Source organism: Littorina saxatilis, linkage group LG1, assembly GCF_037325665.1.
Source record: "Littorina saxatilis isolate snail1 linkage group LG1, US_GU_Lsax_2.0, whole genome shotgun sequence".
Lineage (NCBI taxonomy): Eukaryota > Metazoa > Mollusca > Gastropoda > Littorinimorpha > Littorinidae > Littorina > Littorina saxatilis.
Genome location: NC_090245.1, coordinates 24,936,386 through 24,954,814, shown reverse-complemented (window position 1 = coordinate 24,954,814; position 18,429 = coordinate 24,936,386). Strand labels below are relative to the sequence as shown.

General features: G+C 42.9%; 1 protein-coding gene across 1 annotated transcript in view; it reads left to right on the top strand.

Moving 5' to 3' along the window:
• The window catches only part of LOC138965319 (sperm-specific sodium:proton exchanger-like), a gene marked incomplete in the record, with an annotated part of 38,786 nt that overhangs the window by 14,812 nt on the left and 5,545 nt on the right, over positions 1-18,429 (top strand). The window contains 12 exon segments of the mRNA XM_070337453.1: positions 250-347; positions 5,537-5,597; positions 6,276-6,530; positions 6,843-7,040; positions 9,791-9,992; positions 10,310-10,458; positions 11,501-11,626; positions 13,754-13,852; positions 14,490-14,621; positions 15,666-15,809; positions 16,238-16,355; positions 16,688-16,770. Of these exon segments, the coding sequence (XP_070193554.1) occupies positions 250-347; positions 5,537-5,597; positions 6,276-6,530; positions 6,843-7,040; positions 9,791-9,992; positions 10,310-10,458; positions 11,501-11,626; positions 13,754-13,852; positions 14,490-14,621; positions 15,666-15,809; positions 16,238-16,355; positions 16,688-16,770 (1,665 nt within the window).

Below are 18,429 nucleotides of genomic sequence, written 5' to 3'. Positions count from 1 at the left end.
ACTCCTTAGCTAAGCGTCTTTTTCCGATTTGGTTCCTCGTCTACTCTCACTTGAGAATTTGAAAGAATCATGGAGGCATTGAGGGCTATGTTGCGCTTAGATAAGAATTAATAACTTTAAACTTTCCCGTTTTCCACTGGAGAAAAAAAATCAACAGAAACATTGACCTGTGATGGTAAATCCCAAAAATTGTGGAAACGTACAGAAGTCATATTAAACTCTACTAAATGAGCTGGAAACCCGTTGCAGAAAACGTACTGGCGTCACTTTGAGCGAGGCTTGATGTCCAAGGAAGCGTTGCACCAGCTGATCGACTGGGCGGACTCCGCTGCTGACCACAGGGGAAAGTAAGGCTTGCTCTCCCGCTTGCTTGTTTGCTTGCTCCTGGGTTTCAATAAGGTCTCTTTGGTCGGCTGGCTTGACCGCTTGCCTGCTTGATTGCTCCTTGATTGGCAACAAATTATTCAGAGCATTGAGCTGCATTGCCGAAAAAAAAATTGGGAAACATGTTGGTGTTTAGTTGTTTGAGTACATATAGGCTTACGCTGTAAGGTTTATTGCATGGCAACATTAGTCGCTAGCAGATTTAAAACTAATTAGCCTGTAATTGACGTGGAAAGTATTGTGATCTGACAGTGTTTCTACGCATGCACGCGCGCATACACACACACACACACACACACACACACACACACACACACACACACTCACACACACTCTCTCTCTCACACACACACACACACACACACACACTCACACATCAGAAAGAAGAGGGGGATGATTATAATCCAATCGAGAAGCCCCCAAAAATAATTTGTTCACCGTCTCAATGAGCTTGGTAGGCTATGTAGTGCGTGCTCTTCACTTTTTGACTCAACTGAGTAATCAGTTAGTCTTAGTTCTGAGCAGTGTCCGTCTGTACTGACAAAAACAAACTTAACGTTGAGCCGGTTATCGCGGATTGTTTTGAAGCTTATTAGGATTTTTGTGCAAACAATTCTCTCTCCTCTTTTCAAATGTTGGAGTCTGTTGAGTATGCATGAGGCTTGTCACTATGGGGAAGGGACATGGGATGTGGTTTGGGGCAAGTTTGTGCCTTAGGTGTATCCTTAGGATTGAATAACTAAAGAGATTGACACAGAACGGATTAGGATCAATTATTAGGAAGTGAACGTTCGCTTAAACATTCTTTTATGAAGATAGAACAGCATTTGCAGTGGAATCCCACTTTTAAGACCTAAAACAAAATCTGTGAAAGTCAAGGCCTTAAAATTGAGGGACTCAAAAATAGAATAAATGCAACCACAGTCAAAAGGAAAAAAGAAACCGGAACAAACACAAAATAATCAAATGCTTATGCAGTGTTGTTGCCAGGCCTCGGTCTTCGGTCTCTGACGCATTTCTTTCTGATTTGACGCATTGGACCCAGCCTTGTCCGGTCGGTGGACCGATAGTTTCTACGTTTTGGTGGTCAACAGACCGATACATATTCGTACAAGGCGGACAAGGTCTGCAATGAATGGAATGGGAGTTGCAAAGTCGAAAAACAAACCCCGATCGAAATACTCATGTTCGCTACGAGTGAAAATGCAATCGGTGCCGAGTCCGTGTTTGTCGTCATTGACACTCGAGGCTGCGTTTACGGAAATACCCGATCCAGCCGGTGTACCTATTTACCGAAAACGGCACAAACAGCGGAAAGTTCATCAATATATACTACGGCATGGTAATGCGAAGATCAGGCAGGATCCCTACATTCGCACACCGGGCACTGTATTGGAAAGGGTAGGCCAGGAATGTCAAGCTCTTTCTCCTCACAAAGTTTATGAACAATTAAAACTAGGAATCGACATCAAAGCAATTTTTTTGCGTAAAAAGATAGATTTAACTCCGGACTGTAAGTTATTTAGCATTACATGTATCAAAGGTATGGCGGTACAATTTGGACCTATTGTTTTTTTAAAGCAGGACATTTGGACCTATTGGTTTTTTTTAGGGAGGTCCAAATGACCTATTGTCTTCTTAGGCTGGCAACAGCACTGCTTATGCGAACTTAAAAGGGGATTCCACTGTAATACATGACGAATGGTGAATCAGTCGCAGAGGCATTTGATTTATGTTCTTAAAAGGGGATTCCACTGTAATACATGACGAATGGTGAATCAGTCGCAGAGGCATTTGATTTATGTTCTTAAAAGGGGATTCCACTGTAATACATGACGAATGGTGAATCAGTCGCAGAGGCATTTGATTTATGTTCTTAAAAGGAGATTCCACTGTAATACATGACGAACGGTGAATCGCATAGGCATTTGATTTATGTTCTTAACCTTTACCGTGCTTCGTGGACGACCCAGAGCCTCACACAATCGTCTTTATCTCTGGAGTTTTTAATTGAGACTTCATGTAATCTCCAATCACCATACGACCTTCCCATTGCCCAACTTTTGAAAAATTATCTTTCAAAACAAACAAAATTAATAAACGATGACGTAATTTGAACAACGCAGTCCCGATGATGAGGGTCGTGGACGACCCATATGGAATGTTACGTTGTTTATCCTCATTCGGATGGCGTGGGTCGTGTACGACCCATACTCTGCAAAGAGGCGGCAAAACGTGTATCCCTATTCGGATGGCGTGGGTCGTGCACGACCCCTACGTTTTACTTTGAATCCTTCTTTAGAAAGTATGGGTCGTACACGACCCACATCATCTGGACTGTGTAGTCCAAAGCGTGATCCGGTGAAGGTTAAAAGGGGATTCCAAAGTAATATATGACGAACGGTGAATCGCATTTATAAGCATTTGATTTTTTTCTTTTGTTCCGGTTTCTTTTTACATTTAGTCAAGTTTTGACTAAATGTTTTCATTTAGTCAAGTTTTGAGTAAATGTTTTAACATTGAGGGGGAATCGAGACGAGGGTCGTGGTGTGTGTGTGTGTGTGTGTGTGTGTGTGTGTGTGTGTGTGTGTGTGTGGAGCAATTCAGAGTAAACTACTGGACCGATCTTTATGAAATTTTTCATGAGAGTTCCTGGGTATGATATTCCCAGATGTTTTGTTCATTTTCGGGATAAATGTCTTTGATGACGTCATATCCGGCTTTTTGTAAAAGTTGAGGCGGCACTCTCACACCCTCATTTTTCAATCAAATTGATTGACATTTTGGCCAAGCAATCTTCGACGAAGGCCGGACTTCCGTATTGCATTTCAGCTTGGTGGCTTAAAAATTAATTAATGACTTTGGTCATAAAAAATCTGAAAATTGTCAAAAAAATATTTTTTTTATAAAACGATCCAAATTTACGTACATCTTATTTTTCATCATTTTCTGATTCCAAAAACATATAAATATGTTATATTTGGATTAAAAACAAGCTCTGAAAATTAAAAATATAAAAATTATGATCAAAATTACATTTTCGAAATCAATTTAAAAACACTTTCATCTTATTCCTTGTCGGTTCCTGATTCCAAAAACATATAGATATGATATGTTTAGATTAAAAACACGCTCAGAAAGTTAAAACAAGTCGCGTAAGGCGAAAATACAATATTTAGTCAAGTAGCTGTCGAACTCACAGAATGAAACTGAACGCAATGCCATTTTTCAGCAAGACCGTATACTCGTCAGTCCACCGCTCATGGCAAAGGCAGTGAAATTGACAAGAAGAGCGGGGTAGTAGTTGCGCTAAGAAGGATAGCACGCGTTTCTGTACCTCTCTTTGTTTTAACTTTCTGAGCGTGTTTTTAATCCAAACATATCATATCTATATGTTTTTGGAATCAGGAACCGACAAGGAATAAGATGAAAGTGTTTTTAAATTGATTTCGACAATTTAATTTTGATAATAATTTTTATATATTTAATTTTCAGAGCTTGTTTTTAATCCAAATATAACATATTTATATGTTTTTGGAATCAGCAAATGATGGAGAATAAGATAAACGTAAATTTGGATCGTTTTATACATTTTTATTTTTTTTTACAATTTTCAGATTTTTAATGACCAAAGTCATTAATTAATTTTTAAGCCACCAAGCTGAAATGCAATACCGAAGTCCGGGCTTCGTCGAAGATTACTTGACCAAAATTTCAACCAATTTGGTTGAAAAATGAGGGCGTGACAGTGCCGCCTCAACTTTCACGAAAAGCCGGATATGACGTCATCAAAGACATTTATCAAAAAAATGAAAAAAACGTTCGGGGATTTCATACCCAGGAACTCTCATGTCAAATTTCATAAAGATCGGTCCAGTAGTTTAGTCTGAATCGCTCTACACACACACACACACACACACACACGCACAGACACACATACACCACGACCCTCGTTTCGATTCCCCCTCGATGTTAAAATATTTAGTCAAAACTTGACTAAATATAACGAAGAGAGGTACAGTAAAGCGTGCTATGAAGCACAGCGCAACCGCTACCGCGCCAAACAGGTTCGTCACTTTCACTTCCTTTTGCACTAGCGGCGGACTACGTTCAATTTCATTCTGTGAGTTCCACAGCTACTTGACTAAATGTAGTAATTTCGCCTTACGCGACTTGTTTTTACATTTACTTTTAGTCAAGTTTTGACTAAATGATTTAACATAGAGGGGGAATCGAGACGATGGTCGTGGTGTATGTGTGTGTGTGTGTGTGTGTGTGTGTATGTGTGTCTGTCTGTGTCTGTGTGTGTGTGTGTGTGTGTGTGTAGAGCGATTCAGACTAAACTCCTGGGCCGATCTTTATGACATTTGACATGAGAGTTCCTGGGTATGATATCCTCGGAAAAATTTTTCTTTTTTTCGATAAATACCTTTGATGACGTTATATCCGGCTTTTTGTAAAAGTTGAGGCGGCACTGTCACACCCTCATTTTTCCATTGAATTGATTGAAATTTTGGCAAAGCAATCTTCGACGAAGGCCGGGATTTGGTATTGCATTGCAGCTTGGTGGCTTAAAAACTAATGAGTGAGTTTGGTCATTAAAAATCGGAAACTTGTAATTAAAATTATTTTTTTTATCAAACGATCCAAAAACAATTTCATCTTAATCTGCGTCATTTTCTGATTCCAAAAACATATACATATGTTATATTTGGATTAAAATCAAGCTCTGAAAATTAAAAATATAAAAATTATGATCAAAATTAAATTTCCGAAATCGTTTTAAAAACTATTTCATCTTATTCTTTGTCGGTTCCTGATTCCAAAAACATATAGATATGATATATTTGGATTAAAAACACGCTCAGAAAGTTAAAACGAAGAGAGGTACAGTAAAGCGTGCTATGAAGCACAGCGCAATCGCTACCGCGCCAAACAGGCTCGTCACTTTCACTGCCTTTTGCACTAGCGGCGGACTACGTTCAGTTTCATTCTGTGAGTTCCACAGCTTGACTAAATGTAGTAATTTCGCCTTACGCGACTTGTTCTTTCTTTTTTTCATTGTTAGACCAGGAGAATCCTTCTTCATCGGTCTTGTTCCTTCATAATTGATAATCTAAGCCTAAAATCATCTATCACGGACATGTTTCAGATTTCTAGATGTGAGAAAAGTGAAAGAGGCCTCACAAGTCAGACCAATCCTAAAGTCACTGGTGAGTCAAACTTGTTGGGGTTTTCAGTTTTAAAAAAACGCAATTGAACACATGGCAAGGAAGACATAATTAACTTGATTCAGAGGAGGGGACACAGTGATGATAGGAAAAAGGTCATTGGACATCAGGGATCCTTTCCAACGTCAGCTGGTCAGACTATTCCACTCTTGACCGGTGCATTACACATTTGCGGGTCACTTTATTTAACTCGCAGTGATCGCGGTTTAATGTGTCAATGATTGACGACTGATAATGAGCCTAAAATATTAAACTGTGGGTGGGAGAGCTCGTGTATGCAAGTATGTGCTCAACTGCTGGCTAACCGCATGTCACACAAACCCTCACAAATTGTCCACAGAAGCGGCAGGTGGGTGACCACGACAGAACAATGGCTGACTAACTGCATGTCCTCATGCCACCTAATGATCTCTTTTTCACGCAAACCCTCGCACATCGTCCACAGAAGCGGCAGGGTAGGGTCAAACTACGACTGAACAACCACTTGCTAACCGCATGTCCCCACGCCAAAGAATGATCTTTTTTCACCCAGACCCTCGCACATTGTTCACAGAAGCGGCAGGTCGGTGACCACGACGAAAAGCAACCACTTGCTAACTGCAATTCCTCATGCCACTTAATTATCTCTTTTTCACACAAACCATCGCACATTGTCCACAGAAGCGGCAGGTGAAGATCAAACTGCGACAGCTGCACCACGAGGCGCTAGCATGCCGGGGTTGGCAGTACTGGCAGCAGCAAGTCCTGCCCATGATCCTGTCCTACGGCTTCCACGTCATCGACACGCTTATGGTGTTGCTCGCCGTGGTGCTGGAGTTCGTCGACATCCCGGAAACCAATTTGGACCTAAATGCGTTTCTCATGTTTTGGAACGGCTCCGTCGTCGGCATCTACGGCATGATCGCCCTTGGCGAGGTGAGGTCAAAGCGCTCTAGGGCTGAAAGTCAAAGAACACTTTTCTGTAAATTAAGATTAAAATCGAAACTTTTTTTTTATGGAGATTCTGCCACACTAAATTGGTACCTGCAATGAAATAACATCCTTGGGGCCAACTAAAAGTGTGCCTTCATTGCAGGTGGCCTTTCGTGGCAGGTATATTTTGGTCAAGACAATAGACAAAGGGATAACAAAAGGTGTCCTTTTCTGGGAGGTGTCCTCTCATCAGAGGGGCCTCACATCACAGGTACCACTGTACAGCATTACACTTTCTGCAAACTCTTTCAACAGCTGCTGGTGATGAGGCTGAGGTTCTTCAAGATCGTGTGGCACAACATCACTATGGTCATCGTGCTGGTGGGCCTGCTGGACATACTGGTCATGGCGTCACTGGGGCAGACCAAGAAGAACGTCGCGCATGTCTTCACGCGAGTCCTCTTCGTCCTCAGTCGCCTCGTCAGACTGCTGGGGCTGGTAGAAATTATTCCGGTATGTGTGTACAGGTGGGGGTAAGGGAGAGGGAATGGGCGATGGGGAGATACTATACGATATTTGTATTTTTGACCACAATATGACATTGTACACAGATCAAGACATTCAGTGTTCCTACGAGACCGCACGAGTCGAAAAATGACTGTCGAGATCTGTGTAAAATGTCATATTTTGGCCAAAAATACAAATAACATAATTTATCGCATTTTTACTGATCACATGACAAAACATGCTGTTGTCATTGGTCAACTAGGAACTGTATATCAATTGACATCGCGCAGGAAGTTCCCAGCGAATTTGATATCGCGCAGGAAGTAGTTCATCAATTTTAATTTTGAAGAATAAAATCTCACCTGAAGGAAACAAATGTCTCCCTTTTTTTTAAATCACAAATTTATAAAAGAAAAGTAATTGAATCAGAAAGATTAAGCTGTGCAATGAATAAAATCAAACTGTTCCCACCCAGCTTTAACAGAGAAGTAGTAGAAAAGAATGTTACAATCTTACCGACTGAGGTAGTTGGAACAGCCATAAACAAAGCTGACCTTGAAAGTACCAGTAGTGGCAGTACTTAGAAAACTGTGAGATCTCTTGCAGTGTTTCAGCGCACATCACTCACAAAAAGGCAGAAAATGAGCAGCCGATTTAAACAGTTCGCACCTGCATGAACCATTGTCCACCTTTCTTAGTCGTAGCCTTACAACATCAACCGAACAACTTTCAGCATCTTTCACAGTCACAGCGCCGTCGGAGGACGCCATTTTGGATGCGTCGTAAGCGAGACTGAGCTTCGACAACATTATTATGCAGTCCGCCGATACCGACAAATACCTGGAAGCTTTCTTGGGCACAGAAAATGAGCCAGAGGACTTCGCTGATACTGCCTGGCGCACTTCAGTTCCTGCCATCGTTCAGAATTGCCAAATCGAACAGTCAAAAAGAGTACGACTGAGGAAGTAACTGGGACATTCTTCGTTGTTCCTTCGAACTGGCAACTCCACTGAACTTGTTAGCCTTTGTTGGTGATCTGTTTCGACCGTATATTTTTGTTCTTTTTTCATTATAAATGCCTTATTTTGTCTGAGAAAAAGAACCAGTTACTGAAAAATAAAAGTAAGAGCAGCAAAGTTACGAAAGCAGGAAAAGACAACCCAACATTTCCAACATTAAATACAAGGCAGTAGCCTCCCTTGCGTTTGTCTGACTTCTTAGGTAGGTTTATGATTCCTACTGTTCCGAAATCGAATGCGATAAAATCGTTATCGTTAGATTTGACTGTGATATCAACATTTATCAGTCTGAATGTCTCGAAAGGCTGAATCATATCAGATCTCGGCTTACGCCTCGATCTGATATGATTTCAGCTTTCTCGACATTCAGACTGATAAATGTTGATATCACAGTCAAATCTAACGATAACAAATAGTATCGATCGATTTGAGTTATAATTCCTTTTGGTTTTAATGAACGCACACAAACATACACTCTTTTGTAGTCTCGGCTAGCCGCCTAAATATGAGTGTCACATGGCTCAAAGAAGAGAAATCCAATGTTCAATCGATACAAACATGGTTGTCGCGGGGAGATGCACATTGGTATGACAAGATATGAAGTCAGGCCGAGGGAAAGTATTGAAATATAAGTCGTTTCCGACAGTATTAGTGCTTATTTGTAAGTTGTAAGTTGAATAGGTAAGGCGAGGAAGGTTAGGAGAAGAGGGATAGACAAGGGCAAACATATCGAGAACATGAATGTATATCGCCAGTGTTATTACCCGATTGCGCTTTATCCTCAGTTGTCTCACCAGGCTGCAGGGGCTGAACAGAACTTCACATCGCCAAAGTCTTCAACCGACAGATTTTTCTGAGACAACACATACACGTTCTGTTTCCAGTGGATCCTGGAGAAAATGCTTAAGCCGTTGAAAAAGTGCATGACAAAACTCGTCAAATATTAACTTCTCTCTTGGAACGCATATGATTCTCTCAGAGAATATCTGCGTGATTCATATGCAATGTGCCCTGGAGGCGATGCTTGTCATTGAATCTTAAAGCTGACCTTCCCTCGCTGTATCGGAATATATTGAGTTCACCAAGGCAACACAACTCTTGTTTGATCTGTTTGAATTGGATCCTGCGGCACGTAAGCAGTTCGAAAAGTTTAACTTCTCTCTCAGAACACACTCTCGAAGACAATACAACCGTCTGTGTGCAGTTAATCCCAGATAAGGTACGTAAGTAGTCCGAGAAGCTCGTGACATCTAATCTCTTGCAAAAAAGCATGCTCTTCTCGAAGAGAATATCTAAATTAGCTGTGTTTAATAGATTGAAAACACTACGAAGGCAGGTGGGGAAACCCCAGACATTTAATATCAAAGCTGATCTCATGACATTGAGGTGGTCCTTGATTGAGCCCGAAGTCGACTTCGCAAAGACTTCGCGAAGTCCTTTTTTCCTAAAACTCTGTGTTTAAGCTTCGTGCGGGCAGCTTCGCGAAGTCCTTTTTTCCGAAAACTCTGTGTTTAAGCTTCGTGCGGGCAGCTTCGCGAAGTCCTTTTTTCCGAAAACTCTGTGTTTAAGCTTCGTGCGGGCAGCTTCGCGAAGTCCTTTTTTCCGAAAACTCTGTGTTTAAGCTTCGTGCGGGCAGCTTCGCGAAGTATACTCGGCGTAGTCGACTTCGCCCAGTAAAGGACTGGCTGTATGTAGAGTTCTCCAAGACAACACAACTCTTATGCGGTGTGTGTGCAGTGGATCCTGGAGAAGTTTTTTAAGCTACTGGAGCAGCGGATCTCGGGCCAGCTGGGTGTGGGATTTGACATCTGCTGCGCCTACGTGACGGGACAGGTGGAGGTGTCGCGCTGGTTGGAGGCGCTGGTTCAGGACCCCGCCATCGTCATCGAGCTCAAGCGACACTGCAACAAGTCCAAGCTAGAGATCATCAAAACTTTGGGTGAGTTTGGCAACATCATCTAAACGCTCGGTGAGTTTGGTAACATCCCCAAAACGCTCGAAGATATTGTATCATGCAAGTCTCTGCATAACACGCACACACACACACACACACACACACACGCTCGCACACACACACACACACACACACACACACATACACACGCACACACACACGCTCGCACACACACACACACACACACACACACACACACACACTCGCTTGCACACACACACACACACACACACACACACACACACACGCACACACCTTTTGTAGCGTCGTCATCTACCAGCCAGTGTTGTTGGAACGGACAGGTATCCTGGCCTTAGAGAACCCGACCATAGCGCTGTCGGTGAAGACGCGACAAGCCATGCGTATAGTGCTGAATGCTGAACACGACACGGTGGAGGAACTGAGGAGTGAGGGAGCTCTGCAGGACTCTGACGCTGCCCTGCTTACCAAGGTACTGCACTGGTTGTTCTAGAGCATGCTTGCGCTCGAAAGTTGTCCTTCGTTGAGCCCGAAGATGATTTTGCAAAGACTTGCACAGTCTCTTTACCGACAATTCAGTGCCAAAGCTTCGTGCCGCGAGCTTCATTGAGTAGACTTCGCGTAGTCGACTTGGCCCAATGAATATCAGGCTTAAGAGTAACAGGGATGGCCAAATCTCAAACTTTTAACTCGCCGGCCGTTCGAGTGACTCCAAGAAAGTTACTAGCCCGCCAGAAATGTCGCCGCCCCGGTACAGATCACAGTTCATGCAGTGTGTATATGCCTCGATAGTAAAACAAAAACTTGTGCATTTGACCAGAACTTTCACTAGCCATGCAGCCGGGCGAGTTCCCAGGCGGTTTCTACTAGCCCGGCGGATTTTTTCTTGCCTCTGGCGATCGGACGGGTCATCCCTGCAGTAATTGCGGCCACTCAGTACAGAGAAGGGGGCTCTGTCATCATGTTCCAATCAGGAAGATATGTGCAGTACTAAGAGACAAGTGGTCGCGCATCAGATGCTGACAGGTGTTTTTAACCCTTCAGGCAGAACCCTTTAGGCTCTGATTTGATTTTAGAGTTGATATTCTACAGGTCGAACATGCTTGATGTTGTGTAATTGTTGCGCCGTAAGACGCACAATAGAGAAAGTGTTTACAGTAAATAGACGGTGTCCGGCATATACCAGCTATGAACCACACCATCACGGCCAACTGACCAGCGTACTCATTATAGGAACATGGAAGTAACAGCGGACAACTCAGAAATGCAGTAAGACCGAAGATCGTTTGCGATATTTGGTACGTAATATAATGAAACCTCTGTTCTAAGACCCTCCATTATAAGACTCCGTCTACATAACACATTTTCTATGACTTTCCTTTTATTGCGTCAGTATATTTACCTCCAGTTTACGACTCCCTCTCTTTTAGGACCTACAAGTTTGAGATGTGTCGAGGTCTTTCAACAGAGGTATCATTGTATCAAATAAGCAGTGAGTGTCGACGACTTTGCAGGACCTGGAGGAGAGGATGAAGAAGCTGCTGACGGCACCACCGCTGGTGGACGATGACTCCGAGGACAGCATCATCAGGAACGTGGGCTGGGTACAGGGCGATGAGGACCTCTTCCACTACATCAAGGTACGCTCAGCTTGGAGATGGCACGAAATTTAAGTCTTGTTTCCGGACATGGCTTTTATTTTTTTAAACTATAATTTTTTTTCAAGATCTTTGTTATAAATAAAAAGTTGGTAGGGGTGGGGGGGGCGGGGGCAGAGAGAAGGGGGTATTACAAAAAGTTTTAATAGCATGTTTTTATAGGTCAGAATTGACGTTTTTTGCGACTTTTGGGGTTACCGTTCTTGTGTGTGTGTTTTTTTATACGCAGTTTGTAGCGTTCTCCCGTGCTGAGTGAAATATTCGGATGCAATCTAATCCTTGGCAATGATCAGTTTAGTTAACTGCCACCAGGAAGTATTCGTGTTTTCGGACTTTCCTTCTCTGATTGCTAAAACGGAATAGTAGTAAACTGATGGTGGTGGTTGTTGCTTGCTTGTCGAGAAATCATTTCTCTCGCGCGCTGCACATCGTTGGATCAAAGTCTTTTTTCTAGAGCCTGTCTTACACTGTGCCGAATATCCTTACGAATATGAAAATGTTGTATTCGGCCAAAAAAGAGACGAATGGACAGGAAAAAACAGAGAAAAATCGAAGGCTTACGAATCCTTGCGAATGTCATACGAATGGTTGCGACTGCTTGCGAATGTCTACCGATCATTGCGATTGTGTACGAATCCATATACGGATCTATTACGAACGTTGCGAGTGGCCTTGCGAGTGTTGCGAGTGCTTGCAAACATTTTACGAATAAAACGAGTATGCAATTCGCATTGTTCGTAATGTTGCTCTTACACTCTGGCGAATTGCCCTTGCGAAAAGAATTCGCCAATAACTCGTAATGATCGGGACATGGTCGCAAGACATTCGTAAATGTTCTTAACCATTCGCCACCATTCGTCTCTGTTTGCGAACATTAGCAACATGCTCCTAATATTCGCAAGGAAGTCATATTCTGAATGTTTCGCAACGTACTCGTAAGTATTCGCAAACCATTCGTAATCATCGTAAAGGTATGCGTAGCGCTCGCAAACATTCGTAAGGATTTTATTCGTGCACATTTTGCCAACATCTTGCGAATGGTTGCGAATTCATTACGAATTTCTCAGGAATGTTTTGACCATTTCTTCCCAATTCATAAGAATGTTGCGAAAGCCTTACGAATGCTTGCGAGTGACTGCAATTGCTTGCGAATGTTTTAAAAACAGTAAGAATATCTTGCAAACGTCTTGCAACTAAACGGCGATTTTGATGCGTATGTATTCTCAATGATCGGAACACATTCGCAAGCACTCGCAACCATTTGTTAGACATTCGCAAGGATTGGTAAGGCTTCCAATTTTCTATATTATTCATGTCCATGTGTCTATTTTTTTTACCGAATACAACATGTTCATATTCGCAAGGATATTCGGCAGAATGTAAAGACAGGCATAACGAATGGTTGCGAATGGCTTGCTAGCGCCACGAATATATTGCGATGATTACAAATGTCTTGCGAGTACTAACAAGTACGTTGCGAAAAAAATAGCAATATGACTTCCTTGCGAATATTAGGAGCAAGTGGCTATGTTCAAAACAAGAGACGAATTGTAAGGAATAGTTAAGAACATTTACGAAAGTCTTGCGACCATGTCCCGATCATTGTGAATTATTGGAAAATGCTATTCGCAAGGGCAATTCCAGGGCCGGACCCAGGGGGGGGTTCCAGGGGTTCCGGAACCCCACCCCTGGAAAAAGCATGTACCTTGCTTTGAGTGTGTGTTTTTTTTTACTAGTTTTAGCACCAAAACAATGCTGCTCTTAACCCTCAAAACAAGGCCCAGAATGCACCAGATTGCACAGATTTTAACCGTTTTTCAAAAATTTTCCGGGGGAGCATGCCCCTGGACCCCCCTAGATCACGCGCCTGCTTTGCAGGCGCGCACTTGTGGCTTCGCCACTTCACTGATTTGCCCCCCCAAACAAGGAGGAACCCCCCCCCCCCCCCCCCTTACAACTCATTTGGTCCGGCCCTGAATTCGGCACAGTGTAAGAGTAGCTTTACGCCGTCTTTTGTCTCATGTCTTTCAGTAATACTGCTGCATTGCGTTGCGATGATGTTTTACGTGTGTGGTGTGTGTGTGTGTGTGTGTGTTTGTGTGTGTTTAGGACCACATGGAGATCTGGAGCTTGAAGGCCAACACCATTATCACGGAACAGGGCCAGGACGACTACAGCATTTACATCATCAAGTCTGGTGTCGCCAGGGTGAGCTGGCAGGCTTGGGGGGGGGGGGGGGATATATGGAATTGGATGAGATGTGGGGTCGTGTTTGGGAGGGTAGACCTGAGATTGAATGGAATCCGGGGTAGTTTTAAGGAGGGAAAACCTTGGGTTGAATGGGATCCAGGATCGTGTTAAGGAGGGGAAATATGTCATTGGATGAGATGCGACGTCGTTTTAAGGAGGGATATATGGAATAGAATATGATGCGGGGTTGTTTTAAGGATGGAAGATATGGAATTGCATGAGATGCTGGATTGTTTTAAGGAGGGGAGACCTGGGGGTGGATGAGATGCGGGGTAGTTTTAAGGCGGGGGGGTGTTGGATTGGATTGGATGTGGGGTCATGTTCCGGCGGGAAAAAGTGAGAGAGAGGATCGATTTGATTTTAAATGTTGAGTGCTCTTTGGCCTTTTAGTTACCTGAATGGTGCATTTTACAATCTGTGTAAATTGACCTTTTGGATTTACAAGAAATCTGTCATTAAAAGGGTTGATGATTATAATATGGAGTTGGAGGACGACGATGACGACGACGATGATGATGATGATGATGATGATGATGATGATGATGATGATGATGATGATGATGATGATGATGATGATGATGATGATCTATGTCAGCTGGAGCGTGCAACAGACAAGTATTTCGTGTCGGTGATGGACTACATGACGGCTGGCAATGTGGTCGGGGAGATCAACTTTCTCACCAAGGCCATCCGCTTTAAGACTGTGCGCTGCGAGACACCAGTCACGGTAAGACCATAGACACTAAGAAAGTGAGTAAACAGCTTCTCGGGTAAGGCGTAATTGTGTTGTGACACTACTTTCCCTGGTCTGTGTGGACTAAGATCACGCTAGGCATTTCAAAAACCTGCAGGGATATTGATAGGCTGTTTCTCAGTCGTCGGTAAATATGCCGAGTTGGCCCAAAACGAGTCAGCACCTTTCGGTATTCATTGACGTACCCTTCCACCACCGTAAACCAACATTTCCGCAACCGTTTCGGCGATGTGAAATCAGTTTTGCTGTTTCAACGAAGCCCGACGCCAAACGACCGATGTCCCTACGCAGCCAATAGGTGTGAAAAAGAGTAACGCTTAATGTTTAAACATCTCTTTTTCGCGCTGTCGGTGGCAATTAAAAGAACATATTCACAAGGCAGATATATGCGCACTGATGTGCAATAGAGGTAACAGCACCTATGCCTGTGGAGCCATCGCGCGTTGACTTTTCGAGTAACCTATCCTTACATGGTGTGCTTTTGAATTTTGTAGGCTTGACTAGCTGTCAAACAAATATCCATTTCATGTCAGTCTTTTTTCCCCATTGCCGGAAAATTCGGGCCCCTTCCTCCCAATGAAAATCCAGCAGCAACAACAGTCGTCCTACCCAGGTAAGTGCGTGTTTAGGTGCAATCAGCCTCCTGAATTTCTCATAGAATGATCGAGGTCGTTTGCGTACTGTCTGGATATCGTCTTTGAGTCATCACATAAAGTTGACCCATGTCTGTCCCGGCCTGGATTTGAACCTGAGACCCTAGGATCACAAGTCCAGTGCTCAACAACTGGCACTGACCTCCAAGTCCCCCCCCCCCCCCCCCCCCCCTTCCATGTGGTTTCGCGGTACTAAGAGCCTTCCACAATGTGCCTTCGATAGTAGCCATCCACACTACTGTTGTGTTTATGTAGACTATGTAAATTCTCATTTTGCGTGTGTGAGTGAGTTGTCTTTTTTTACCTTCCAAGGTCTGTGGCTCGAAAGTCAAATAAAAACCTTGAAACAACGTTCGTGTGGCAGGTTCTGGCGCTGACGGAAGAGACACTGGAGTTAGCCTTGGCGCGGTCGTGGAGCAGCAAGCTGCCTCCTCTTCTCTACCGCATGTGGCTGGTCATCGCCAAGCGAGTGGCCATCAAGGTCTTCATGGACGATCCAGACTTCCAGGTATAACTTTGCATATTAAGATGTGTTAACTGCGAGCTTGTTGAGAGAGAGTCTCTCTCTCTCTTTCTCCCCCCCCTCTCTCTCTCTCTCTCTCTCTCTCTTTCCTCTCTCTCTCTCCTCTCTCTATCTCAATCTCACACACACACACACACACACACACACACACACACACACACATACACACACACTCACACACACACACACACTCACACTCACACACACACGCACACATGCACGTACACACGCACGCACGCTGGTACGCACACACTCACACACACACACACACACACACACACACACACACACACACACACACACACGCACGCACATATGGGAGTTGCGATCAACGAATGCGGAAGAAGAGTAAAACTTGTCTACTCGGCTGAAAATATGTCAGGGGCTAACTGTGAATTTCTATGTTTTTGCAGGCACTGAGTAACGACTTCATACGAATGCATTTATTCGACGCCTACCTGGTGGACAATCTACATGGAAACTCTCTCAACATCCACAATGACCCTCGGGATGACGTCATTCTTATACACGGTACGCCGTGACGTCATCGACTGTGATTATAGTGAAACGTCACCGTTTTCTTGTTACCGATGTTCATGGCAGTTGAGTTCTCTTTGGTATGGGTTCTTGTGAGGTCAGCACATATGCAAGACCACTAGGAAAAAATCTCTATTGGGAAGTGTTGGAATCGGTTCTTAGAGGTTGTAGTCCTTGGAACATAGTTGGGTTTTAAACCCACAACATTATGTTCATGGGGGATAGGAGGGGTGGTATTGATTTGTCGGCAACCTTTTGAACACATTACGCTAGTCGTCAAGAGCATTGGCTTTCCTTGTCTAAAAGAATACATGACTTTTTTTAAGGTTATGCCCGGGACGCTTTCACCAGGCAACCTTTCCGAGGACCAAGCTACATCCCAAGGACCTGCTTCCAGCTACAATTATTGGTCAGTCTGTCTAACATATTGTGTTGACAAATAACGTTCCTTTAAGGAATATGATGCCATCGTGTTGCACTTCCCACAAACCAAGGTATACAGCTGGATGAAGGGTTGAAATTGTTCGGGCAAAACTACTAACAAATCAGCTATAACACGTTTGCAGCCTGATGAACGAAGCATCCTTACCATTTTGACGACCGAATAAAAAATAGATATTGCTCAGCTATGAAATCCGTACAAACAAATCAGCCATAAAACGTTTGAATGGTTGAAATTGCTCCGGTACAATGTAATCATCCATAACACAGAATAAAACAAAACAAAGAAAGGGAAGTAATTTGAACGTGATTTTTGACAAAACAAAACTACTCACCAGGACTGACTTTGTGAATGTCTTGGGGTTGTTGTTTATTAAAAAAATTAAATGTTCTAAATATTTTGGCCAAACAAAAATATTATGTTGTTTTAGGCCAACAACAAAAATAGTCTGTTTACAGTATCCCGACCGACCCTATTTTTTCGCGCGACCCCAGACTTTTTTTTTTTGCATTTGGGGAAGAAAAAAAATAATAATAAAAAGTCTTTGTTTTTTGCAAAATAACTTAAAAATATGTTTTTTGAGAGAAAAAAAATTTTAACAAAAATCCCAACCCACCAACCCTATTTTTTTTGCCTATGTTACCGTAAACAGACTTTCTTTTTTTTTTTGCCTTAGGGTAACATGACCCCCAAAAATAGGGTCGGTAGGTCGGCTTTTCTTTTTTTCTTTTTTTTCTTCTTTTTTTTTTAGTCTCGGTATGGTTCGCAAAATGTGCCAGAAGTTGATTTTTGACTCACATGCGAAGCAAAAGTGAGTCTTTGTACTCACCCGAGTCGTCCGTCCGTCCGTCCGTCCGTCCGTCCGTCCGGAAAACTTTAACGTTGGATATTTCTTCGACACTATTCAGTCTATCAGTACCAAATTTGGCAAGATGGTGTATGATGACAAGGCCCCAAAAAACATACATAGCATCTTGACCTTGCGTCAAGGTCGCAGGGGCCATAAATGTTGTCTAAAAAACAGCTATTTTTCACATTTTTCCCATTTTCTCTGAAGTTTTTGAGATTTAATACCTCACCTATATATGATATATAGGGCAAAGTAAGCCCCATCTTTTGATACCAGTTTGGTTTACCTTGCTTCAAAGTCAAGGTCACAGGAGCTCTTCAAAGTTGGATTGTATACATATTTTGAAGTGACCTTGACCCTGAACTATGGAAGATAACTGTTTCAAACTTAAAAATTATGTGGGGCACATGTTATGCTTTCATCATGAGACACATTTGGTCACATATGATCAAGGTCAAGGTCACTTTGACCCTTATGAAATGTGACCAAAATAAGGTAGTGAACCACTAAAAGTGACCATATCTCATGGTAGAAAGAGCCAATAAGCACCATTGTACTTCCTATGTCTTGAATTAACAGCTTTGTGTTGCATGACCTTGGATGACCTTGACCTTGGGTCAAGGTCACATGTATTTTGGTAGGAAAAATGTGTAAAGCCGTTCTTAATGTATGATGTCATTGCTAGGTTTAGTTATTTGACCTTGACCCTGAAGGTCAAGGTCATGTAAAGGTCAAGGTCAAGCATGTGAGTCGTATGGGCTTTGCCCTTCTTGTTT